General features: G+C 44.5%; 3 protein-coding genes across 32 annotated transcripts in view; 2 read left to right on the plus strand and 1 right to left on the minus strand.

The window, feature by feature from the left end:
• The window catches only part of FLVCR2 (FLVCR heme transporter 2), a 55,786-nt gene extending 53,495 nt beyond the window's left edge, over window positions 1–2,291 (plus strand). The window contains exon 11 of one of the 2 annotated variants that reach the window (XR_002074565.2): window positions 540–636. Coding sequence is in view for 1 of the 2 variants with exons in the window: in XM_019427224.2 (XP_019282769.2) it covers window positions 540–620 (81 nt within the window). In the remaining variant the exon portion in view is untranslated. Of the gene's footprint in view, window positions 1–539 lie in introns of both variants that reach the window. The other variant, XM_019427224.2, reaches the window with a different exon arrangement.
• ERG28 (ergosterol biosynthesis 28 homolog) lies at window positions 2,197–14,045 on the minus strand. 7 transcript variants are annotated; one of them, XM_019427230.2, is made up of 6 exons: window positions 13,918–14,045; window positions 11,196–11,359; window positions 8,531–8,625; window positions 5,963–6,106; window positions 5,491–5,609; window positions 2,197–2,867 (listed from the first exon to the last, which is right to left on the minus strand). In XM_019427230.2, the coding sequence occupies exons 2-6, from the start codon at window positions 11,326–11,328 to the stop codon at window positions 2,639–2,641; spliced, it is 720 nt and encodes a 239-aa protein (XP_019282775.2). In that variant the 5' UTR covers window positions 11,329–11,359; window positions 13,918–14,045; the 3' UTR covers window positions 2,197–2,638. The 7 variants fall into 7 exon arrangements, with proteins under 7 accessions (XP_019282775.2, XP_019282779.1, XP_019282777.1 ...); XM_019427231.2 differs by lacking the exon at window positions 2,197–2,867 and adding an exon at window positions 3,081–3,267 and having other exon boundaries at window positions 13,918–14,044; XM_019427228.2 differs by lacking the exon at window positions 2,197–2,867 and adding an exon at window positions 4,608–5,362 and having other exon boundaries at window positions 13,918–14,040.
• Window positions 14,046–14,452: 407 nt separating this feature from the next.
• TTLL5 (tubulin tyrosine ligase like 5) overlaps window positions 14,453–24,123 on the plus strand; it is a 299,024-nt gene continuing 289,353 nt past the window's right edge. For 22 of the 23 annotated variants that reach the window (XR_002074563.2, XR_002074564.2, XM_053889627.1 and 19 more), the window contains exons 1-3: window positions 14,453–14,558; window positions 15,906–16,075; window positions 21,816–21,922. Coding sequence is in view for 21 of the 23 variants with exons in the window: in XM_053889627.1 (XP_053745602.1) it covers window positions 16,002–16,075; window positions 21,816–21,922 (181 nt within the window). In the remaining 2 variants the exon portion in view is untranslated. Of the gene's footprint in view, window positions 14,559–14,654; window positions 14,754–15,905; window positions 16,076–21,815; window positions 21,923–24,123 lie in introns of those variants that run through there. The other variant, XM_053889621.1, reaches the window with a different exon arrangement.

Genomic DNA, 24,123 nt, shown 5'->3' on the forward strand with positions numbered 1-24,123 from the left:
GATATTTTTAGCCAGTGAGTTTATATGCATCCTGCCTTTATACAGATTCTCTTCGATGCATCCATTCCCTGCACATTATCCTAATACTCCTCGTCCTGGGGGCTGCCTCCAAAGGAAGGTAGTCAGAAATTCCGTGGGAGTTGCAGACCCGGCACTTTGGATAGCTCCTTGGTGGCCAGTCCAGATGAGTTTTAGGCTGTCAGAATGGGGAGGGAGAGCAGGCTCTGCCATTTCATTCCTGAGAGGGAGCCTGGAATGGCACTTGGAACAGGATGGTTTGTGGTCGCTGTGGCATCAGAGATGGCTTTCTTGGCTTTTTTCTTTGAGGATGCTGTGATGGTGTGTGTGTTTAAAGGGCACACTGGCAAGGACTGGTTGCTTTTCTTCCCTTTGTTTACTCTTGGGGCCGCCGAGGGGCCTCTGGCTCTTGGTTTTCCCACTTTGCCACTGATTATGGTCACTAACAGGCAGTCGTTCCGGCCCAGGTGGAGTCTTGCCCCTCTTCACCCACAGGGTTGCCTGCTTGTTTTGCCTTGCAGAAACTCCAGGAGGAGGGGGAGGAGGAGGAGGAGAGCAATGCCAACAAAGTACCCACCATTGTGTCTGAGGAGCACTTCTGAGAGAAGAAGGTGGTGGCGACTCAGGGAACACCGACGGCACCCCCCCCCCCCCCCCGCCCCCGCCTCTTTGGTCAGCATTCACTGCCAGCACACAGGTCTTCACCGGAGCAGCTTTTGGAGGGAACCGACTGGAATATCTGTGGCTTGGATGGCGGTGCCTCTGCCTCCTGGAACCCGTTCAAGAGCTTGCATGGTCTGGTTGGGGACGATGGCACCTTTCACCAAATGCACACTCCATTCCCGCCCCCTCCCCCTCGTGGGTTATGGGAGCTGGTGTTGGGAGAGTTTGGTGGAGAACGGTGCTGCCCTGTCTTCCCCCTTCCCCTCCATCCTGCAAAGAAAGAGCCTGCAAAATTATCGCGGAAAGGAAGCTTATTCAGGATATTAACTTTTTCTAGTGTCTTAAGACCCTTAGAAGCCCAGTCCTAAGGAGAGGCAGCTGCTCCGGATGAGGGGAATTTGGGGGTCACCAGCCCGGCTGCTGACTCCTGTGGGAAAAAGCACCATCAGAAAAAAAACTGCATCAGAACGAAGCCATCAGGACTCGGCCTCGTTTCTCCTGGCCTGAGGTTGGGGTCTGCTTCCAAACCCTTTCCTAAGAGCTGATCAAACCAAACATCAATAAACTTGACAGAAATTTTGCTGTGGCCATGAAGAAGAAACCCATTTGGGAGAGTGAGCTGCCTAGGTGTGTGAGGGCACCTGTGAAGGCAGTTGGGGACCGTGGTGGCTTGATTTGGGACTAAGTTCTTTTCTACAGAGTCTCTGCCCAGGGACTTCCGTGTGGGTCACAGTCACCTCTGATGCCTTCATGTGGACACTACCTTGAGAAACTCCATCAGCCTCTGCACTTGCTTTCTCTGAAGGGAGGGAAATCCCAGCCAACTTCCTGTAACCTTTACTGAGAGCTAACCTTGATTCATCCCATGCTGAGAAATCCACAGCTGTTTCTGCGAGATGAGAGGAAAGGGGCAGAAGGAAAGCTGGCCCTTGAAATGGGAAGTGAGTCTGCTTGAATTAAGTGCACCTGCCTCCGGAGGGGACAGTATTCTTACACTCACCCCCTCTTCCTGCCCTCTTCCAGCAGTAATCTTTTTTTAAATCAGATATTGTGAATTTAAAGGGAGTCCCTTTAAACCAACCCAAGGTGACTTCCTCTCCTGCCTAGCCTGCTGTCTGGCTCTACTCATGGCCTTGGGTGGTGTCCCCTGAAAATAAGACATTTCAGTAATTTCTCCTGCGTGGTGAACAGCTGTGATCATGACCATGGTGCTGTTTGGATGTGGCCACTGCCCCGGCCTTGGCAAACGGGAGCAGCCTGGGTCGGTTGGCAGCAGTGCCGGGGTGCCTGGGCCACTGCCTGAGGGGAACCAGGTATGTGTGTGTGTGTGTGTGTGTGTGTGTGTGTGTGTGTGTGTGTGTGTACATTCTGTACATTCCGGGTAATAGAAGAAGTTCACACTTCTGGTGGGGGGAGTGATTGGGGGTGGAAGCGAAGTGGAGAGAAAGCGTGTCTTACTTTTGATAAGGAGAAAGGTGCTTACTCTTCAGCTCCTTCAAACTTTTTAACAGAATGTTTACCAGATCCATTTGTTCCTTTATTTTAAGAACATAATTTGTATTTTGTTTGTAATGCCAGATGATTTAAGGCAATAAAAGATTCTCCGAGTGGTCTGCCTTGTCATCAGGTGGGGGCGGAGGTGCCTTTTGGCACAAGAATGAGAGTCTTGCCCATTTCAGGTGCGGGAGGGGCTGGGGCTAGAGGAGCAGCTCCTGTGGCCTTCTGCGGAGGTGGGTCCTCTGTTTACGCAGAAGTTACCATCCCAGTGGGTTACTTTTTAAAGACAAGGCAGTAAAAGTGAACGTTGGCCTACGTGGTGCCTGGCAACTCGGCGCCCAGCACGTGACCCTGACCGCCTTCTGTGCTGTGTGTATTTGCAGACGGTCCACTCGGGGTAACCGCTGATAGCCCACTGTGGTTTCTGGCTCTGCCTCAAAGCGTGGCCGAAGTATTTGTTCTAGGACTGTACCATCCTGCCCTGGCCAGAGTCCACGCTTTTGGCATCTGCTGTGGTGCTGCCACTTCTCTTCTGATCTGTCCGGCCAACTGCCACTTCTCCCTTCCCAGGTGCGTTCACCCCGTACTGTGATCTGGACATGCTGCTATCGGCTTTCTGTGCATCTCTTTCCTGGAAATTGCACTGTGTCTGTGGCGTTCTGGGACCATTATCTGTTAGCAGTTCTGAGCTGGAGAGACATTACGGATTCTACTTTAAATCATCTCGGAAGGGAGCCAAGACTGGCGGTTAAAGAAATAGAATATTCATAATATCTTCCAACTACTCTAAATCGTCTCTTTGGATCCTTTAGATCTTGTCTTTGCTCATCAGGAATCACATTTCTAGGATGTATGCTCAGAGGATCCGCATCCAACTCATGCATGTTTTCAATTCACTTTCTTAGGTGGGCTCCATGTGGATCTACACTTACATGCAAACTCTGCAAAATCATTGCTTTTACTATCTCCTTAACAGTAGTTGGTGAGGGAGGGATAGTCTGTATCCCTGAGCTATTTTTCTAGACGTAGTGTTGGCATGTGAGGCCTGGTATTGCTGCAACCACTTTTGGCACCATAAAGGAAGCCAGCCTGAGGATGAAACCAACACAGGAGGGCAGAGCAGAGTCAGATCAAACCATTCCTGAAGCCTATAATCCACTGAACTTTTCAATTTTGCGAGCCAATGTTATCTTTATTGTTTAAGCTAGTTTAAGACAGTTTTGTTCTTTTCACCTAAAAAGCCTTAACTGATAGAGAATTCTCAGTGCATTTAAGTATTTATTAAGCTTAAAGTGTTTAACTTTAAGCTTCCTATCCTGCCTTTGCAAGTCCCCTGCCTCCCTGACCGCTCACCTTTCTCTTCCCAACTTCTCTACTTGGTTCTTACTCCTTCAACAAGATGGTTCCTACCTTCCAGATGCTGTTCCCTCTGCCCTAAATGTCTGCCTCCTATATGAAGACATCTAATGCCTGGGCATTCAAGGCTCAGCTCAAATCCCATCCCCTCAGGGAGTCCTTTCCTGATAATCTGAACTGTGCACCCCCTACCTTCTTGATCATAAAACTTTGTATTCTAAATTTTTTTTTTAACGTTTATTTTATTTTTGAGAGAGACAGAGACGGAGTGCGAGCTGGGGAGGGGCAGAGGGAGAGAGGGAAACACAGAATCGGAAGCAGGCTCCAGGCTCTGAGCTGTCAGCACAGAGCCCGATGTGGGGCTCGAACCCACAAACTGTGAGATCATGACCTGAGCTGAACTCGGCCGCTTAACCGACTGAGCCACCCAGCGCCCTAAAACCTTGTATTCTAGAGTTCTTAGCGTCTGAAGTTGTTTTTGTGTGTTGCTTTATTGTCCATTACCTTGACTTCACTGCAAGGGCCACAGGAACAGGGACATTGCCTGGGACATCATTTCTCTTTCTCAAGTGTCTGGCCTGGAGTTAAATGTTCAATAAATACTTTGTTGATGTAATGAATGGGTTCTTGAGTCTACACACTGCGTGTGGGCCCCGCCAGTGAGGAGCCCCTCAGAATTCTGTTTGGAGGGCAACTACCTGCTCGAGCCCATTATCATTGGGGTTTCAAGCTCTCCTTTCCATGGTTAGGCAGCTGTTCCTTCCGTGCTATTTTCTGCCTCTGCTTTCTCAAGAAGCTGTCTCCTCCTTAGCAAGAAAACAAGAAAGGGTCCTCCTGACCGTTCAGTTGTGAACTCAGAATCTTGAAGGTGGGGAAGGAGAGGCAGACTGGACTTCAGGAGAAATGAACAAGTGACCAGACGTGCCAGCGGCAGCCAGGTGTGCCTGGGTCCTTGAGCTGTCCTACTCATTATAGTGTATTTGATCCACAAAATGCTGCGATTCTCCTCTGCTACAGCTCAGAGGAGAGCAGGAGCGCTCCTGGCTTAGGGAAGGTCAAAGTACAAGGACTGATCCAAGCACAGGGTTTTTCTATTTACTACAAAATTCGTTACACAAATACAGCTGACCAGAAGGTCTAAAAACAGCCCAGACTCTTCCAACCCCAATCCACTTGTAGACACAAGGATGTGAGCCATGCTCACTCACAGGGGAGCCCTTCTTAGAAGAACTGCCCATTTCTCGAATGGTTCAGAGTCTCGGGTCCAGCAGCAGAGAGGAGCCCGACCTGGGAGGGCAACCCCGAAGCAGCCCTTGGAGGCTGCTGCTCTGGGCAAGGCAGCAGCTGTTAAGTTTCACAGTTCACGTGTTCCCACCACGCAAGTCAGATGAAGGGATGAAAATAAAAGGGAAAAAGCAGAAGGCTGGAAAAGGGTCCTGGAAGAGGCTGCTGGTGGAGGAAGGGCACACAGTGGGTTTCGAAGGTGCTGGCAATTTCTTGGTCTGGGGGAAGGTATGGGGTATCCACCTTAAAATGATTCTTTAAATTGTTTGTACACATCATATACTTTTCTGTATGAAAGTTATACGGTATCGTAAACATAATTAAAGAAAAACCCCAAACGTAAAAGGCTAGCAGGGGGTCAGAGGGCTCAGGATGGTGCAGAAAAGAAGAACTAAAAGGAGGGAGGATAAAGGTAGGGGACAGCAAAGGTGGAGGATGGAGTCTTGGAGCTGGTAACGTTGGCCTCAGTTTCTCTTCTTCTGTCTGGATACTGGTTCTACTTCTAGGTACCGAAGCCCAACTAGCATACCCAGGATCGAGAAACCTTCAACACAGAGAAAAGGTTCGTGGCTGACACAGGCACGGCACTTTCTTACACCCTTGTGTGTCTGCCCTCTGCCCCAGCCCGAGGGTGCAGTTCCTGCGGGAGGTCTGGGGTGCTCGGATGCTTACTTGCCACCATCAGGGGTGCCAGGACGCCAATCGTGGGAGCTGCGGTCCCAAAGACAAACAGCTCGGAGAGGAAGTGGCCCAGGGCGAGGAGGAAGGTCCAGAGTGTGATGTGGTACAGCCTGCAAGGGAGCAGACAGACGTGAGAACAGAGGCGATGCTTGTGGGGCGCAGAGGAAGAGTAGAGGTCTGGCTCCACACACACAGAAGCCAACCCAGGGAGGCGACTATGGCTAAAGGGAGAGGAGACTTGGGCCAGAGAAAGACCTGTCTGCTCGACCACATCGATTTATCCTCTACTAGGACAAAACGGAAGGTTTCCACTGCTAGACTGAGAGTGCGGTTCAGGCATCCAGAGTGGGTCTCTGAGTCGTGGCAAGGTGGTGAAGCCAGCTACAGCAAAGCGAGTCTGGGTTATGGCAATCCTAGCAGTATAGACAGTTTCGGATCAATCACGCTTACATATTCTACTCACTTGGCTCTGTAGTCCACGCCCACCTGGCAGGTGTATACGAGGGATGCCACAGAGTGAAGGGCCTGAATGGGGCATGAGCAGCAAGGACCTCTGTGAGGCTTTTAGACGCTCTTGCAACGTGGGCTGGTTATTTAGTATCTTAGCCTAGGAAAATGGTGGAGGACACAGTGATAATCTCATGGGAAGAGAACTCTTTCCTCCGTTTTGACCAAGAGGTGGAAAAGAGATAGGTTATAGGACGACTGACCACATGGATTGGAGATATCTTTTTTTAACTGTGAAAAATTTAAAATTAAGAAATACTTTAAACATACAAAACATTGTTGATAAGAGAATATTCTAATGAACCTGTATGCAACCAATACCCTGCTCCAGCAAATCTGGATGTTTTGACATTTTTGCTTCAGATACTTTTTCTAAGAAACAAAATATTACAGGTAATCAGTTAAAGCATTCTGTGTATCCTAATCCCACCTGGACCCCCTTCCCGAGCCCCCCTCCCTCCCTCCCCAGAAGGAACTGATATGTTAAATTTGAATTTTATCATTCCTGTGTATGTTTTTATACAGTCAGTAAATACGTATGTTTGGGTGCTGAATTTGAATTTCTGGTTAGGAAGGAAATCGAATCCCAGTGTAGATCAGAAGAACATGGACCAGCGTCCCAGGCTAAAAAAGGCTAGAAACAGAAGTCGGCATTTGTGGCTATCCTGTGTTGGAAGAAGGGGAAAGGAATGGGGGATGATGAGGTAAGTCTCATTCCAAAAGCACAGCAAATGAAAGATACACCTCTTATACCTATCGGCAATTCTTTATCACATAAAGGTCTTTAAAGGAATTAGTTCTTCCTCCCAGTCACCTTGAGAGGTACAACAGATATACTGGTTTCATCTTATACATAAAGAGACCAAGATGCCGAAGAAAGTGAACTGGTCCTTGAACAAAATGGGTTTGAGCAGCAAGGGTCCACTTTTATGTGATATGTGGATTTTTAAATACTTAATTCGAGACAGAGAGAGAAACCAGGGGAAGGGCAGAGACAGGGAGACAGAATCCCAAGCAGGCTCTGCCCTGTTAGCTCAGGGTCCAGTAGGGGGCTCATCTCACGAACTGTGAGATCTTGACCTGAGCTGAAATCAAGAGTTGGATGCTTAACTGACCGAGTGACCCATGTGCCCCTACATGTGGATTTTTAGATAAATACAGTACAGTACTGTATTTTTTCTTCCTTATGATTTTCTTAAGAACCTTTTCTCTGGCTTATTTTATTGTAAGAACACAATATATAACACAGATAATGTACAAAATATGTACTAATCGACTTTCTTATCAGTAAGGCTTCTGGTCAGTAGTAGGCCATTAGTAGTTAAGTTCTGGGGGGCGTCAAAAGTTAGATGTGGATTTTCAACTATAGGGAGCCACTGTTCCTAATCCCCATGTTGTTCAAGGGTCAACCGTATAATGAACTTGCAGCTACAAAAATAGTTACCAGGAGAACTGAGACAAGAGCCCATTTTCTTGTTTTCATTCTTGGGCCCCAGGCTGTTTCCACTAAACCACACTGCTTCCAAAAATACATGTCAATCTAGAACAAGTCAAACTATAGTTTCAAGTTACAAAAAATAAAAATAAAAAAAAACTTTAAAAGTTGGGAGAGATCGCAGGGTTAATAGCATTGCTTCAAATCCCACTTGAGTTGGCCTTCCTCAGTTCAAATTAATTGGGTCTCTAATATGTAGATCTGCAAAATCAGGAATGAAAACCATTATCTCCCAGGGCTGCTAGGAGACTTAATCAAGGTCATGTGGATAAAAGCTCCTGGCATTAATCAGAGGTGTTCGGTAAATATCATCACCTCCTCTTTTCCCAAATGCTGAGAGCTTGGATATGACAGAAAAACATTTTAGTGTGAGGTTGGTATTTTGGTGGCCTTAGCCACTGACTGGAGCAAACTTGCCACTTTGGTTGTGGTGAGGATGGTTGGAAAGGAAGCTCGAGCCCCCTCCAGTGGTCAGCACCGGTTACAGCATTATGTAGACAGGAGGCTATGGCCCTCTGCAAATGGTCCGAGGCAGTGTGACGACCCTAGAGGCAGAATGTTAGGAGTCCTGGGCTCTCTTTCACCCTCACATGTGGACTCTGCATAGGCGCACAGCAGTTTACTTGTGGGTTCCTTTTCGCATGGATTGTGATTTTTGGTCATTCCTACTTCTTGAGGAATGTGAGAATAAGGTATATGTGGGTGGCTGCTCTAAAAAGAGCACACTACTCTACTTCTGGAGCAGAGAAAGGCTGATTCTTTAGTAAAGGAGTGGAGGGATGTGCTGCAGGCCACTGGATCAATGGTAATAGCCAGTTGCTACCGACTTCCAAAGAATTTTCAAACTTCAAAGACCTGTTAGGCCTATTATGTTTTTTTGGCTTGGAAAGAATAGAACCCATTAACGTTTTATTATCCATGTTCTAGGCTAATGTATGAACATCAGCAGGTCTCCAAGGGGAGGGGCACACTGGATATGCCTGGCACCTGATTTCCAACAAGGAATGCTTAAGCTCTTTCTTCCCTTACATACGTCTTGTTGTGGATGTCGATGGCACAGAGGCAGCGAATCACTGATGAGAGTAGGGTCCAGATCCCAAAGGTCCGAGCTTGGAGGCCATTCACTGTATGGTAGGAAAAAGCAAGAGTGTTGAGAGAGTCAGGGGTGAGGTTCCCTCCAAACTCCTCTCACCTCACTGGTGGTTCATGGGAGGCAGGCTACTAAGCCTGAACTCTCTTTGGCTGGGCAGAGGGGAGGCTCTGGTGCTACACATGGGAACTAGAAGGAATGGAAGGAATTCCAGAATGAGAACGGCTTAGCTCCTCTTCACATGTCTACAGTTGGGTGGGGGAATTTCAAGAGGAGAAACCCAACAAAGGGCCCACTTAGGCAATAACTCCTGAATGCAGACGTTTATGCCTCTGCCCTGGAAGCCACTCAGGTGCTGGTGAAGTCCAGCAAGTGTGGGTCAGCGCACGTTTGGGGGAATGTTGCACATAGTGGTCTGTCAATACAAGATGTCTAGGCGGTGTAAGCTTTCAAGGCTGAGGCAGGAGAGGACTCAGAAATCCGGGGGCTTATCTAGATGCTCAGTCTGGTTTTGAAGAGACGAAGTCTTCTCTTGGATCCAGATCTGTATTATTTGAACAAAGGCCAAACCGAGCTGCTTTCCTGTGCACTTTGTACTGGAACAAAACACTGCTTGTTTGGTGTTTGCTGCGGCCACCCTGCTCTTGGTGGCTTTGTTCTGATACCGCTGTACTAAGAATCTTGTCCTGAAAGTATTGATCATAGTCCTCCACAGCAGCTGTTCTTGACCCTGGGTGTTTATTAGAGTCAACTACAGAAGCTTTATCCATTTCTCAAGACCTGGGAACGAGACCAATTAAATCATATTCTCTGAAGGCAGGCCCTGGGCATGAAGTATTTTCTAAAAATCTCTCTCTGGGTTGACTGCAATGTACAGCCATTTATCTAAGGCATCCTGTGGCCACGAATGCCACAACAGTGAAAGTTTTCCTTTGCTGGTCTACTGAGCAAGAGAAATTGTAAGGGACAAGACTGATAACTGAAAGGTCTACTAATGTTTATTTGGGCTTTAAGGATTTTCCATCCTTTGGAAAACCAGACAGTGATACCAATTTCATAACCCTGAAGGCCTTTACGTGGTAGTAAGGTGGGAAAAAAATCCCATATGCCAAATATCTAGTGGGCGGCCCTGGAAAGCTGTAATTTTTATAAACAAGTTTGATAGCTTTTCTGATGAAAAGATTGAGGAAATATCTCTAGTTAGTGAGATACAAAAGTGGAGTATCTCACCAGCCCTAACCACACTAGGCCCCAAGTGACATTCTACGGGATGCTCCAGAATACTGTGGTTATCAGCAGAGTACCATGACAGCCCCCAGATTAGGAGGGGGGGGGGGAAGACAGTCTCTGCTTCTGGGCTGGAGATAAGACACCCACCTACCCACCTACAGTTCTTTTGCACAGCTATATGCCCTTGAGTGAATCACATGACCCCTGGACTTTTCTCTCTCAATTTAAACTTAAAGGGTCAGACCAAGGGTGCCTGGGTGACTCAGCTGGTTAAGTGTCTGACTCTTGATTTCGGCTCAGGTCATGATCTCACGGTCCCACGTCGGGCTCTGTGCTGAGTGTGGAGCTGCTTAATATTCTTTCCCTCCCTCTCCCTCACTTGTACGTGCTCTCTCTCTCAAAAAAAAAAAAAAGGACCAGACCAGGTAATTTCTGCAATCCTGTGCATCTACAGTCATCAGAAGGCAGTGTTTGAGGGTGAAAAAGTGAACTGTCCCACCCACTCTTCCAGGTTCTTTACTCCTACTGTACTTGAGTTTTGTTCAAAATGAGCCTTAGCCTACTTAGATTCACTTTATGTGGAGACGTTGCAGAAAAATGAGCTAGGTCAGGGCCCAAATCTGGGTTAGCTATAAATGTGACACAGAATTGTCAGCTGCGTGAAATGATCCTGCAGCTCAAACACCACTACCCCACACATCGGTGCAAGGAAGCGCAAGCTGAAATGTGAAAATGGTCTCAGCAGAGAGGCTCAGGAAGCTGGGACAGGCCACCAGAGGCCTTCTAAGCTTCACTTTGGGACACCAGCTCAGAGGAATGTCGGGTATCATCTCAGGGGCTCGTCACGGTTTGGGAAGACTTTGGTTTTATAACTTCCCATTTGCAACACAGAATATAAACCATTTGGGGCACAACCTAGTTTCTGAAGAGGGCTGAGATAATATGAAAAGCTTCTTTATAGCTTTCTAGTGGGGAATCCCAGAGTCACCAAATAATTCGATTTCCTCACTTGCCCTTGTAATACTTTTTGTATTGCCTGTAAAACGTATAGGGCAGTATAGAATGAATGAAAAGGTATTCAGACAAGCTTGGGGGGAAGAGGGCCAAGTGCTATCCACAAAGTCTGTTGTTCCACTGGCTGCCAAAGGTTAGGTTAGCCAGCATCAGAATCACCTGGAAAGTTAGGAAAAACTACACCCTTGGGTCCCATTCAGGAGTGGGGCGAAAGTTTCAGGAAATAAGTTTGGAGAAGAAAACAGGCAGCTGTGCTGTTTGTTCGTTTTTAAATTTCCTAGGTGGTTCTCATGGACGGCCTGGCCTAGGAACCACAATTTAGGCAGCTCCCGCAAAGGAGGCAATTCTCTGACTTCTTACCGAGGTCTGGCTTGCCGGTGTAGAGCTTTTCATAGAGAAAGGTGTGGTCTCGGAAGCTCTGCAGTGTGTTTCCCATGGCTATGATGGACACCATCACCAGCCAGCTTCGTAACACGTTCAAGAAACGGCTCATGACTTCCGGCCAACCCGAGAGGGCTCTTTGCCTTGGAAACAAAGGCAAAAAACGTGAGACAATTAGTCTACTTCAACTATGAGCTCTCTGACTTGTGTAGTTAACCTGTATCCCACTCATGAAGGCTGTACTAAGTTTATCTGGGCAATCAATTTGTGAACTGCTTTCTAAGTCTCTGAGGCTCATCTACCCTCAGTTATCTTGACATATTATTGTTACTTCACCCAAAACCAAAGGGTGCTAACCTTTACCTAGAGTGAAAAAGGCTAAATAATGCCTGGGGCTGGAAATGGTAAACCTAGCCAAAAAAAAAAAGGGGGGGGGGGGAAGGAACGGATGAAAAGGAGGTGTACAAATTTTACTATAAATTAATAAAATGGTCTCTTTTTTCTTTAAAGTTTATTTATTTAGAGAGGGAGGGAGAGAGAGAGAGAATCTCATGAACTTGGGGCTTGATCTCACACACCGTGAGATCATGACCTGAGTGGAAATCAAGAGTCGGATGCTTAGCCAACTGAGCCACCCATATGCCCAGTGATAAAATGGACTTCTGAGTAAGACTTATAGAAACCGGTCTCAATATTTAGTTAGACTAATAGTGGTGAATCAACAGTATACTTTGCAATAAGTGACACGGTACTTATTTTTGTCTAAGCAACTTCTCCACAATGTTAGCCTTTTCTCTTGGTTGGAATCAGTCTTTTGCTATCTTTACTCCTAGCCTAGTTTTTTTATGTCATTCTTTTTAAGGTAAGTGGCTCAAAGGTGACTGTAAATCTACCAATGGTTACCTGCCGGGCTACTGATGACAGATCCTTCCAAGCCTTATATATTAGCGTGGAACCTGTGGAGTACGGGCAATATTTACACTCTCAGATTTTTTTCCACTCTGGTTCTCAGGTACATCGGGCTCCATAAGCTAAATGATCTAAAAGTTAAAAATAAATAAGCTGCCGTGACTTGAGAACTAGCAGGAAAATTACACAGAGAACGAAACAGCAATGTTGGTGTTGGGTTGTAAGAGAAAGAGTAACAGCTAACAGTTATTGGGCACTTGGATAGGCCGTGCACTTTGCCAAACACCTAACATACATTATCTCATTTAATCAATCCTTAAACAAGGTGGGTAGGGACTATTCCTATTTCCATTTTACAGATGAGGGCTGGCACAGAGACATTAAGGGATTTGCTTGGTTACACAGCTAACATATGGCAGAGTGGAGATACAAACCATGATCTGTTGGACTCACACTGCAATACTGCCTCCCTGAGAATAGTTTGATGAAGTTTTTTTTTTTTTTAATGAAATTTCCATTTTTAAGGGAGACAAACACACTATATCCACTTCTGTCTCGAAGCTGTATACAAAGTCCTCACATGGTATACTTTTTGTTTAAAAAAAAATGAACCCTTGAGGAGCAATGATTTCAATCTACTTGGTTTAAATAAAACTCCCGTTAAGAATTTAGTAATAGAACTACTTCTCATCTTCACTGTGGTTTTGTTTTGTTTTTGGCTGCTTTTTTGCTTTCCCCACAGTTTATCTTTTGTCAGGTTAACTCCTTGGGCCTGAAGTGGTGATAAACTATCAGGCTTTTTTTGGTCACTCTGGCAGAAGTTTCAGTGTCTTAGGCTACACAGTTGAAATAGATATTAAAGTCAGCAATGGCCTGACAGTGTGAAGCACTGAAAAGAAAAGAAAAGAAAAGAAAAAAAGAAAAGAAAAGAAAAGAAAAGCTCTAGAGGAGGAAGCACAAATCCCTCAGGGAATGGTAGATCACAACAGTGGACCTAGTTGAAGTCCAGAGAGAATAGAGCTTTACTGGAGATCACAGGCGTCACAGCATGGGCCAAGATTCCCTCATCTTTCAAGATATCACCCTCCCCCCCGCCCCCCCCCCGCCCCCCCCCCCGCCTCCTTATTTTCTCACCATTCCTCAGTAGGAGACTCGCGCTTTCACCTCCCAGGGTCAGAAAAGCCTGATGGAAGGCCCCATCTTTGAGAGAACTTCTGCCCATCTCACGGAAGCTCTTAGAAATCCCCACGATAGCTGATGAGCGCAGAACCTCAGCACTCTTCCGAACTGCTCCACCCATCCCTCTCCCCCAAATTCCCTAAAGCTTTAGGGCCTCCTAAAGCATCCAGCATCTATTCTCAAATTTTCTCCTGGCCCGGCCCGGCAAAGGTGTGGTGTTAAAACTAGTCAGGAGAGAGAGAGAGAGGTTCCTATCCTGCCCCGATCATTCAGCACCTGTGTGACCCTGGGTGAGAAATCTGCAAAACGGAGCTTAAAAAACACCTATCGCAAGGGTTATTGTGAGAATTACATGAGAAAGTGAAGGGTCCTTGCCCTGGGCTAGGCTCATAGTGCCTGCTCATTCCTTCATTGGTTTCCTGAACCTACCATGCCTTCTTCTTCATAGTCCTAGCTCCTCCTTCTCAAGGTCTCTCGAACCCCTTGTCCCCCAGAAGGTTGCCTCCCAGGGATCTTCCTTCCACCCCACCTCCATTTTTCCAGACTCTCCGGATCCTCTCAATCAGATGGCACAAAAATGCCTCCCTCTCTTTTCTCCCCATGTTGCGCCTACCTGGTGACCGGAACCCCAGCTGAGCAGCGGCGGCAGCAGGAAGAGCAGCAGCAGCAAAGATCCAAAACAGCTCCAGCGAGGAGTCCACCTGAGCCATTTGTCCTCGCCCCCGCCCACAGCCCGGCTCCAGGATTGGGTCGTTTCCGTCAGTCTTCGCTCTGATTGGCTGCTCCTGCTTTGCTCGAGCAGGAGATGGGGCGTGAACCCCTTTACTGCCAATCAGCGGGTGCCGCTTCTCAAGGCACCTCCCCTCCCGCCCCCGCCCCTCTGTACCGCTGCTCACGCAGTGAGCCCTCTTCTTGAGCGTGGCGGAAGAACTTCGCGGCTGGAGTCAACCCCTTAGTAGTGGAGGGGAAAAGAGCGGAAAAAACAACTCAAGACTTCTGTTGAGGGCAAAGCTCTGCGCCCGCGCTGCGCCGCGGTGACGAAATTCCTTCGCGCCCGAAGTCGAGCGTTTTCAGCGCGGGGTGGCGGGCGCCTGCGCAGTGGCTCCCAGCGGGCGGTTGCTTGTTGGTTGTTGTAGTAACGGGGGAAGCAGCCGTCGGCGGCGGCCGTGAGCCCGCCTGGGGAAGGAGGAGAGGGTGGTAGGCGCAGAGCGCGGTCCCCGCCCGCCGGCTCCGAGCCATGGGAAGATGAGACAGGTAAACGCCTGCGCCGGGGCGCTTCCCTACCGGAGGGAGGTGAGCTCCCGGGTCTGGGCGGGCGCCAGCTGCTGCACTTCCCTCTTGAAGTCTGGGAGCAGCTGTTGGCTTCCGGGCGCGCTAGGCTGAATCGCTGCGGCGGAGTCGCCCCTGTCCTTTCCGTGGGGAGCATCTGAGGACCTACCTGGGATTGGGGTGAGCCGGGGGTGGGGCTGAGGGGCTGATCCCTTTAGGGCGAGGACGCTTCTTGAGCGAGTTGTCCTTAATCTTCTTCCGATCTCCGTGTCTCTCTCTACTCTGCTGGCAGCCTGCGACAGGTTTGGCATACGTTCCTCGCTTGGAGGTCTTGTTTGTTTCGTTTTAATTTAAAGGACTTCCCAACATTTTGGGAAAGATCGGGAAATCCCGTTGGGAATCCCCCGAAGAACGCCTTTGAAGTTATTAGATCGTGCCCATTCCGCTGAAGATCTGTAGGGATCATTATCGGGATCCACGGTTTTTTGTCCTGTTTACGATCTTATATGTGTATATGAATGCATAGAAAAATAAGATTTGCAAAGATCGACATCAGATGATTATCTCTGAGTGATAGGGTTATGGTCATTTAAACATTTTCATTTTCTATATCTGTAATTTCCATTTCAGCCCTAAACACCCAACAAACGTACTTTTTACTATGAAAACATATTTTAAGTTAGAAATATCCTAATTTTAATGCCTTTTCGAGATTCAGATCATAGTTTGTGATTTTTAGTAAGGGAGAATAATTTTTGAGTGTTTGAAAGGACAGTGTTTTTGTTTTTGTTTTTTTCTCCCAGCTATTTATGACCTTGATTCAGGAGAATATATTAATCTTTTAGTTTAGTGGTTGAGTTTGTTTTAGTGGAAAAATGAGGGCATTTTACCTGTGTGCTTGTCATAGAGTCTAAAGAAATAATTTCAAGGATCGTAAATCTTGAGTTTTTATTTTTAACCCAGACAGGTTTTTCTAAGCAAGGAGTCTGTTTTAGGCAATCGACTACCTATTTCAGACTTTTCTAAGAGCTAAGTCTTATTAGATTTAGTATGTAAAAGAAAAATGAGAAGCTCAAACTTAATAAGAGCTCTTTATTTTATTTTATTATTATTTTTTAATAGCAGCTCTCTAAATGCACAGAGGACAGACAGTATGTTTGGAAAAAAATTTTGATTTTTGTGGCATTAGTGGGGCACTGTGAGAGAAGGTAAGCTTCCAGAGGTTGGGCACCATTTAGGTAAATATTCGTTTTTTTAGACTTGGAAGATTAATAGCAATAACCAACAAATAGACAACCCTGTTGTGTTTCGAATCATTTGGCTTTCTTGCAGGAATCACTGCCACCTAAATTGTTTGATCCAGTGAATCTGCAAGTAAAGGTCTCTGAGGCCCCCCGTCTGCTGACTGCATGACAAACCCTAAAGGAAATGCCAGTCGTGATGGCCCGGGACCTGGAGGAGACAGCATCATCCTCAGAGGATGAGGAGGTGGTAAGCCAAGAGTAAGTAAGAGCAAGCTTGCTTTTGACCCTTTGCCTTTAGGGTGGAAAATAATTCTCTTTTACTTATACCTTCTTTTACCTAGTCCTTCTTTCGGTATAGCCTGACTCTGGTTTTAGTTTCTGACCATGATTTTTTTTTCCTTTTTTTTTTTTTTTTTTTTTTTAATAACTTATTGTCAAATTGGCTAACATACAGGAGACAGTGTGCTCTTGGTTTTGGGTGTAGATTCTCATGGTTCATCGCTTACATACAACACCCGGTGCTCATCCCAACAAGTGCCCTCCTCAATGCCCATCACCCATTTTCCCCTCTCTCCCCCCCACCCCCCCATCAACCCTCAGTTTGTCCTTTGTATTTAAGAGTCTCTTATTCTAACCATAATCTAATTCAAGATTTTATTAGTTGGTTACCCTTAGCTATCTGAAATGAGATAAGGCTTTGTTTCTGGGCTCAGGAGTGAACATTGGCTCTAGATGTTGCTCTTTGTATACTCTTGATTGGAGCTTGTAACATAGGAGATTTTGATATTTGTAGACATTAAAGCAAAGTAGGCCTCCAAACTCTGTGAGATAGGTTCTATTATTTTCTCAAAAGCTTTTACAACCATAGAATGGTAGTATATAGAGAGGTCAAGTAACTTACCAGAGTAACTGTGGGGCAGTACATTAGAATTCTGTAACCTGTGCTGTGTCCATTGAACCACACTGCTTTCCTGAGTTCTTTTGGGTAAGAGTCAAGTTTTTGACTGCTGGATTCTCATAATAATAATAATGAATGACGGTGATAAGTGCAGCTTATCATTTAGCATAGATGACGGTAAGGGCTTTAACTGATGTATCTCATTTAATCCGAACATGTTATTATTCCCACTTGATGAAGCTCAGCCATGCAAATATCAAAGAACTTTTTCAGGGATTCAGGGGGAGTAAGTGATGGATTGAGATTCAGACCTAGTTTTCCAGGATTTTGAGGCACTTTGCTGTTTTGCCTCCTTTAACATTATTATTTGGCACAGAGGACAAAGAGAGAGTGCGACTCGAAGTTAAGATTCATTTTTAAAGATTCTCTGTGAGTCTCCTTGGGTACTTGTATGCTATGTAACCTGGAAAGTGGGGATAATATCTCCCTGGCTATTTTGTAGAGGTATGATTAGAACCGAATAGAATGATACGTAGGAAACTACTTTATAAATGATGAAGTGCCATACAAATGTTAAGGCATTATTTGTACTGGCTTTAATATTGAATTTAAAGTCGATTTCTTACTATAAAGTAGAAGGTTACATTATTTAATATGACTACAAAAAATTACTGAAACATTCATAGAGCTTTGGAGAGAGGCTTCTCATCACTGTTAGGTCATAGAAAAAATAGAGATTTAACATTATATTTGGGTCAGTTTTATTCAGGATAATTAAATGGATAATTCCCTCTAGTCACTTTAGCTTCTTGTGACTTTTTGCTTCTGTGTGCTGTTGCTTACCTGTTTCACAAAATTTAACTTTTGCTGCAAGCATCAGTCTTTCTGATTTCAAGATCATATAAAAAAATTTTGTTTTTACATTTATTTATTTTTGAGAGACAGAATGAGACAGAGTGCGAGTGGGGGAGGGGCAGAGAGGGAGACACAGAATCCAAAACAGGCTCCAGGCTCTGAGCTCTCAGCACAGAGCTGGATACGGGGCTCGAACCCACAAACCGTGAGATCATGACCTGAGCCGAAGTCGGACGCTCAACCGACTGAGCCACCCAGGCACCCCTCAAGATCATTCTTTTACTTCATGACTGTTTCTTTTATTAGTGGGCTTAAGGGTTGGGCCTGATGAGTATTAGATTGAACTCTATGAAATTGCTGTTTTGACAGATCAAAAACAGTAAAATATTGACAGTTTCAGATGGTTCAACCTAATATTATAGTAGGTACTCAGTAAATACTTGTTGACTGAGTGACTGAATGAAGGAATAAATGGAGACTTTATGCTTTAGATCACCTTGGATCAGGGGTTCTTAACTTTTTTCTATGCCATGTATCCCTTATCAGAATAATATTTTTAGGTGCTTAAAATATATATCATTAAAAATAGTACCAATTACATTGAAGGCAGTTATTAAGATTAAAAAACCCAAACTTGTGACACAGTGTAGTGATATGTGCTTTTTCACCGATGCATTAAATAACAAGATTATTCATCTGAAACGTGGGTAAGTTAAATTCCATTTTCCAAAGACCGCAGTGTGAAGACCGTTTTTGCTCAGTTTGCACGAGCTCATCACTCTGTCTGGTAGTCTTTGTTAGCGTTTATAAGTGGGGAATATTGGGAAGCATCTTGTTTGTCTGGACCACCACTGTGATGTGTCACCATTTGGCAGCTGACTGATTGCTTTGTGGGACCTACCAAATTGTTGTCCAGCTTCATGTCGGATGAGGAAGACTGACCACAGGTGATCTTGTGGCAAGGTTAATAACTACTTTAAGTGATAAATGTAAATGATATTTTTAGGTATCTGCAACCCCTGTGCGATATGGTAGAAAAAATCTCTAATTTCAGACAGACTCAAAGACACAGATGATGCTCGTACCACTGGGCTAGGTTGCCCACCTTCATAGTTGAGAAAGGTTAAGTTTCTAGTAGAAGGTAGTGAAAATACAGGTGTCATTCCCCATCCCAATCCAATTTCATGGATTTTTTGCTCTTCTTCCTTTCAAACTCCTGTTGACTTTTGACTGTTAATGTTCCAGCAGCTCATGTCTAACTATCAGACATTTTATACTTTAGGAATCTTAAGCCAGTCTTGTTCACACTTGGAGTGATACGCTTTCATTTTTAAAGTTTTGGAAGTTATAAGGCCATAAATCATCTAAGGGCGTTGATTTAATCCAAAGATGTATCTCCATGGCCATCTCGTCGATGTGCTCAGATCCCAAGGCTGTGTTAAAGAGTTCATGCCTGGCAGTCCTGGACCTCAGGGCTAGAAACTGTCCAGGCAGTCCTTGTTTTGCATTATTTCAAATAGTGAATTTAAAGGGGATATTTTTCTGTATTTTGCTAGATTTAACTGTAGATGTGGAAGGATTAGATACAAGGTTTCTTAAGGCACTAAAAAAATAATTTTAATTCCTATCATAAAAGCCAGCTTTATATCAGTTCGTCAACATACACGTGGGGAAAAAAAGATCATCGACAGATGATTATACAGTGAGTACTATAGGAATTCCGAGAAAGAAGGCGTCACTGTGGGGCTGGAGGAGGTGGGAAAGGCTTTATGGAGATGGTGAGATGAACTGGGCCTTAAGGGTAGGGCTAAATGAACAGAAATGACGAAGGCATTTCCAGCAGGGGCACTGGTATGAATAAGGCATAGAAGCTTTGAATTATGTAGGCTAGATCCCAGGAGTAAATAATATATATGCCTCATGAAATTGTTTTTTAAGAACCAAGACGTTGTTAAGCTTTCAGTAAAGTGAACCTTCAAACCTTCTGCTTCGGTAATCATCCAAGTCTTGTGTTCGTTCATGTCTCTAAGAGCGTATTTTCTTAATGTATACCTTTTTCTGGTGTGAATGAAAATTTAAAGTCCCGATTTTCAGTTTCCTAACCGTTTTGAATCTTTTGCCTTTAGCACCACCTGGCGGGAGCATGCTTTTAAAGACGACATAGCGTCTGCCTTAAGTGTGTTTTAGTTGACCTGCTGAATTCATTACGTGTCTGCCACCTCTTTTCTCTTTTCATAGGTTGTGAGTGGAAGGATTTCTCCATCAGGGATTTGGTTTTCCACAAACAGCATAGTTAGGGCGTTGGCTGTTCTTAGCCTTGTATGTGTTTCTTGAGTTCCTGACTCTTGTCACGCGTTTTAACTTGGAGCAGTGATCCATTGTTTGTAAGCGGGAAGGCAGAGTGGTGCCAGTTTGTAGCTAGTGCTAGATTCACAAGGAACTTTGCATCATTTCCAGAGTTTCTGTCCAAGACTTTGCTGTTTAGGCTGCCTAGTTTTTCTCTCTCCTCCGACTTAGAAATATAGTAGAAAAATTACAGTTGGAAGAGATCCTAGGAATCATCTGGCCCCGTGCCCACCTTTTACAGGTGTTTAAGATTAAAAAGCAAGCAAACCACAAAAAAATCCTTCTTGCTAAAAAGTGCCCCTGATAAATACCTTTTCTTACGAATGGGCACTGCACCCAAGTCAAAAAGTAGGAGCAGTAAGCATCCACATTCCATTTCTAGAAAACAGGAAATGAACTAGGTACGGTGTTCTTTGCTTTTTTGCTAAAACACTTTGGCAGCTCATCCAAAGTCTCAAGTCTGCCTGGCAGCCTGTGCATTCAAAATGGGCATCTTTTTAAACGTGGGTTGGGAGGGTCTGACTTGGCTCTGAGATCTGTAGTGTGACCTTTCTTAAAGAGGTGTGGTCATGTAAGTTTTTGAGAGCGGCCCAAATTTTGGCTAAATGGATCTTATTCTGTTTAAGGAATTGATTAGTTTAGGTTCCCAAACTGTTAGGTTTAAGTTGTTCCATATACGAAACATCACTGAAATGTGATTAGGGAGATGGAAACAGGGAAAGAGCCCAGGCAGACACTTGAGTTCAGGTACGTCTTCTCTTACTTAACCAGCTGTGTGGCCTTCAGCAAATCACTTACCCTCTCTGAGACACCCTTTTTCCCCCCCCAGTTCCTAGTGTGGGTAAGAGGATTAAGTGAGATAGCATATGAAAGCTCTTATTCCTGGCACATAGTAGGGACTCGGTCATTTCTTTCCCTCCTAACTCCTTGCACAAAGGAGGTTGAAGATTTTCCTAATCTTTGAGTAAATGTACATCTGTCTGAGATTGATTAAACAGAGATTTCCTGAGGATAGAGGAAGAGAGTAAAGTCAGAGATCCTTTTCTGGAGAGAAATATTACTCCATTTTGTATAGGCTTGCTTTAAAATACGTGATTTTAATTGGAGCGCTTGTATTAATTTTGGGTTCCTGGCTCAGAATCTTAGGATGCGTCATCAAATTGGCTTAAAAAGGGACTGTAGAGTATAAAAGGGTATATAAATTATTGTGAATGCTGTATATTAGTTAGGATTCTTTATGTATGCTGGGGATTAAAACATAAATTGTCTTAAAAAAGGGAATTTATTTTTTTATTAAAAAATTTTTTTTCCCGCTCTCCCCCATAAAGGGAATTTATTAACCCATATTCGGGAAAGACTTGATTCTGCAGCTCCCCGTTTGCTTCTCAGGATTTCGCGTCTCTCATTCCTCAAATGAGGTTTTCACTGACTTCCTCCTTTACTGACAGCTCCAGGCTCTTCTCTCAAGGACACAAAATGACAGTTGTACTTGGAGACCTCATTCTCTTACACCATCAAGGGGAAGAAGCCATCTCTCCTGCAGCTGCTGTAGAAGAGAAAGGAAGCAGCTTTCTTCTAGAGGGTCTCACAACATATCTTCTGACACTCACCGGCTCCAGTGGGTTTATGTGCTCATCCCCGATCCAGTAACTAGAACTGAGGGGTGAAGGCCCTGAATGGCTGAGGCCAATCAAAGCCTGTCCCTGGAGCAGGGAGGGAGTTAGTCGTAAATAGAACACATGGCTAAGAATGGGAGATGAATGGTTTCCCATAGGGCATTCGGGGTTCTTGTTCCAGGCAGAGGGAAAGTTGCTAAGCAGCAAACCACAGCGATCTGCGTCAGTGGTTAATTCAGACTTGGAGCTGTCAGTTAATGAAAACCTTTTGTTACGGCTGTAGGGATCATCCGTGTATCATGTGGACCGGAGGCTGCAGGAGAATTCCAGTTTTGGTATTCCATGCTGAGGCTATTCTGACAAAGGACAACAATATTCGAGTAATTGGCGGTAGGTATGACGTCCCCCCACAGAGGGCAGGGCTGGGCATGGCCCCTGTACCCTTGTCTTGCAGAAGTTGATATCACATGTAAGTAGGAAAAGGGCCTTGGTCACAAGAAAAATGTAGCAGTTTTTTTTTTTTTTTTTATGCTCGAAAGGATTATTTGTAATTTCTTAAATTTTCTGCATTTTAAGTTGCTTTTCTTCTTTGAACTTTGTCTTCAGAATTATGCGTATGTGCGTTATTGTTATTCTTTGTGGTAAAATATACAAAACAAAATGTACCCTTCTAACCATTTCAGAGTGTACAATTCAGTGGCGTTTAGTACACTCACACTATTGTACAACCCTCACCACGATCTAGTTCCAGAACATTTTTCATCATCCTAAAGTAAACCCTGTATCCATTAAGCAGTCACTCCCTATTACCCCTTACCCCAGCAACTAGTAACTGCTCATCTGCTTTCTGTCTCTAGCGATTTGCTTGTTCCGGACATTTCGTACAAATCCGCTCAGACAGGATGTAGTCTTCTGTGTCTGGCTTTTTTCACTTAGCATAGTGTTTTTAAGGTTCATCCATGTTGAAGCATGTATCTGTACCTCATCCCTTTTCATGAAATGCCATATTTTGTTTATCCATTCATCAGTTGTTGGATCAGTTGGTGGTTGTTTCCACCTTTTGGCTCTTGTGAACAGTGCTGCTCTGAAGATTCATGTATGAGTTTTTGTTTGGACACCTGTTTTCAATTCTTCTGGGTCTATAGCTAGGAATGGAATTGCTTGATCTTAGGGTAATTCTATGTTTCACTTCTTAAAGAACTGCCAAAGGAGATTCCATAGTGTCTACACAGTTCTGCATCAGTGATGTAGGAGGGTTCCATTTTCTCCACATCCTCACTGACAATTGTTGTTTTCTGTTTTTTAGATGATAGCTGTATTAGTGGGGGTGAAGTGGTATCTTACTGCGGTTTTGATTTTTATATCCCTAATGACTAATGACATTGAGCATCTTTTCATGTGCTTCTTGGCCATTTGTATATCTTCTTTAGAGAAACGTCTATTCAAAGCCTTTGCCTATTTTTGATTTGGGTTGCTCGACTTTTTGTTGTTGAGTTATGATTCTTAAACATTCTAGATACTAGACCCTTATCAGATACACAATTCCCAAATTCTTCTGCTAGATGGATTCGCTAGTGAATTCTATCAAACATTTAAAGAATCAACACCACCAATCCTTCTCAAACTCTTCCAAGGAAGAGGAAGGAGCTCATTATATGAGGCCAGCATTACTCTGATACCAAATCCAGAATAAGACATCACAAGAAAACAAAACTACAGTCAAAATCCCTTATGAATACACATGCAAATATCCTCAACAGAATACCAGCAAAGCAAATCAAGCAGCATATTAAAAGGACTATACCGTGACCAAGTGGGATTTCTCTCAGGAATACAAGGATGGTTCAACATACAAAAGTCAATCAATGTAACATAGCACACTAATTTCACTTCGTCTTTCCAACCTGGATGACTTTTCTTTCTTTCTTTCTTTCTTTCTTTCTTTCTTTCTTTCTTTCTTTCTTTCTTTCCTTCCTTCCTTCCTTCCTTCCTTCTAAGTTTATTCATTTATTTTGAGAGAGAGACAGACAGAGAGCGGGTGAGGGAGGGGAAGAGAGAGAGGGGGAGAGAGAATCCCAAGCAGGCTCTGCACTGTCAGCACGAAGCCTGACACAGGACTCGAACCTACTAACTGCGAGATCATGACCCGAGCCGAAAGCAAGAGTCAGAGGCTTAAATGACTGAGCTACCTAGGTGCCCCATTTTTATTTATTTATTTTGAGAGAGAGAAAGAGGGAGAGAGAGAATCCATCTAGTCTGGGCTTTTCTTTATTGGGAGGGTTATTCCTGATTCAACCTCTACTTGTTATGTATGTATTCATATTTTGTATTTTGTATTGAGTCAGTTTTGGTAGTTCATGTGTTTTTAGTTTTTGTCCATTTAGTTTATCTTATTTGTTGGCATATGAATATTCATAGTATGTATGTATTTATTTATTTATTTCATAGTATTCTATAATCCTTTTTATTTCTGTAAGGTCAATAGTAATGTCCCCATTTCATTTCTGCTTTTAGTAATTTGAATCTCTTTTTTCAAGCTAGCTAGAGGTTTGTCAATTTTGATCATTTTAAAGAGCCAACTTTTAATTTTG

This window comes from Panthera pardus, unplaced genomic scaffold (genome assembly GCF_024362965.1).
Source record: "Panthera pardus isolate Hobbes unplaced genomic scaffold, ASM2436296v1 HiC_scaffold_24, whole genome shotgun sequence".
In the NCBI taxonomy this organism is placed as follows: Eukaryota; Metazoa; Chordata; class Mammalia; order Carnivora; family Felidae; genus Panthera; species Panthera pardus.

Excerpts from the sequence above, each read along its gene's own strand:
- ERG28 (XM_019427228.2), bottom strand. The coding sequence starts at position 11,328 with ATGAGCCGTTTCTTGAACGTGTTACGAAGCTGGCTGGTGATGGTGTCC. Across the intron at positions 8,626-11,195 it reads CACCGGCAAGCCAGACCTCG|TGAATGGCCTCCAAGCTCGG; the intron begins GTAAGAAGTCAG and ends CCTACCATACAG. Across the intron at positions 5,363-5,490 it reads GGCACCCCTGATGGTGGCAA|GTTTCTCGATCCTGGGTATG; the intron begins GTAAGCATCCGA and ends TCTGTGTTGAAG.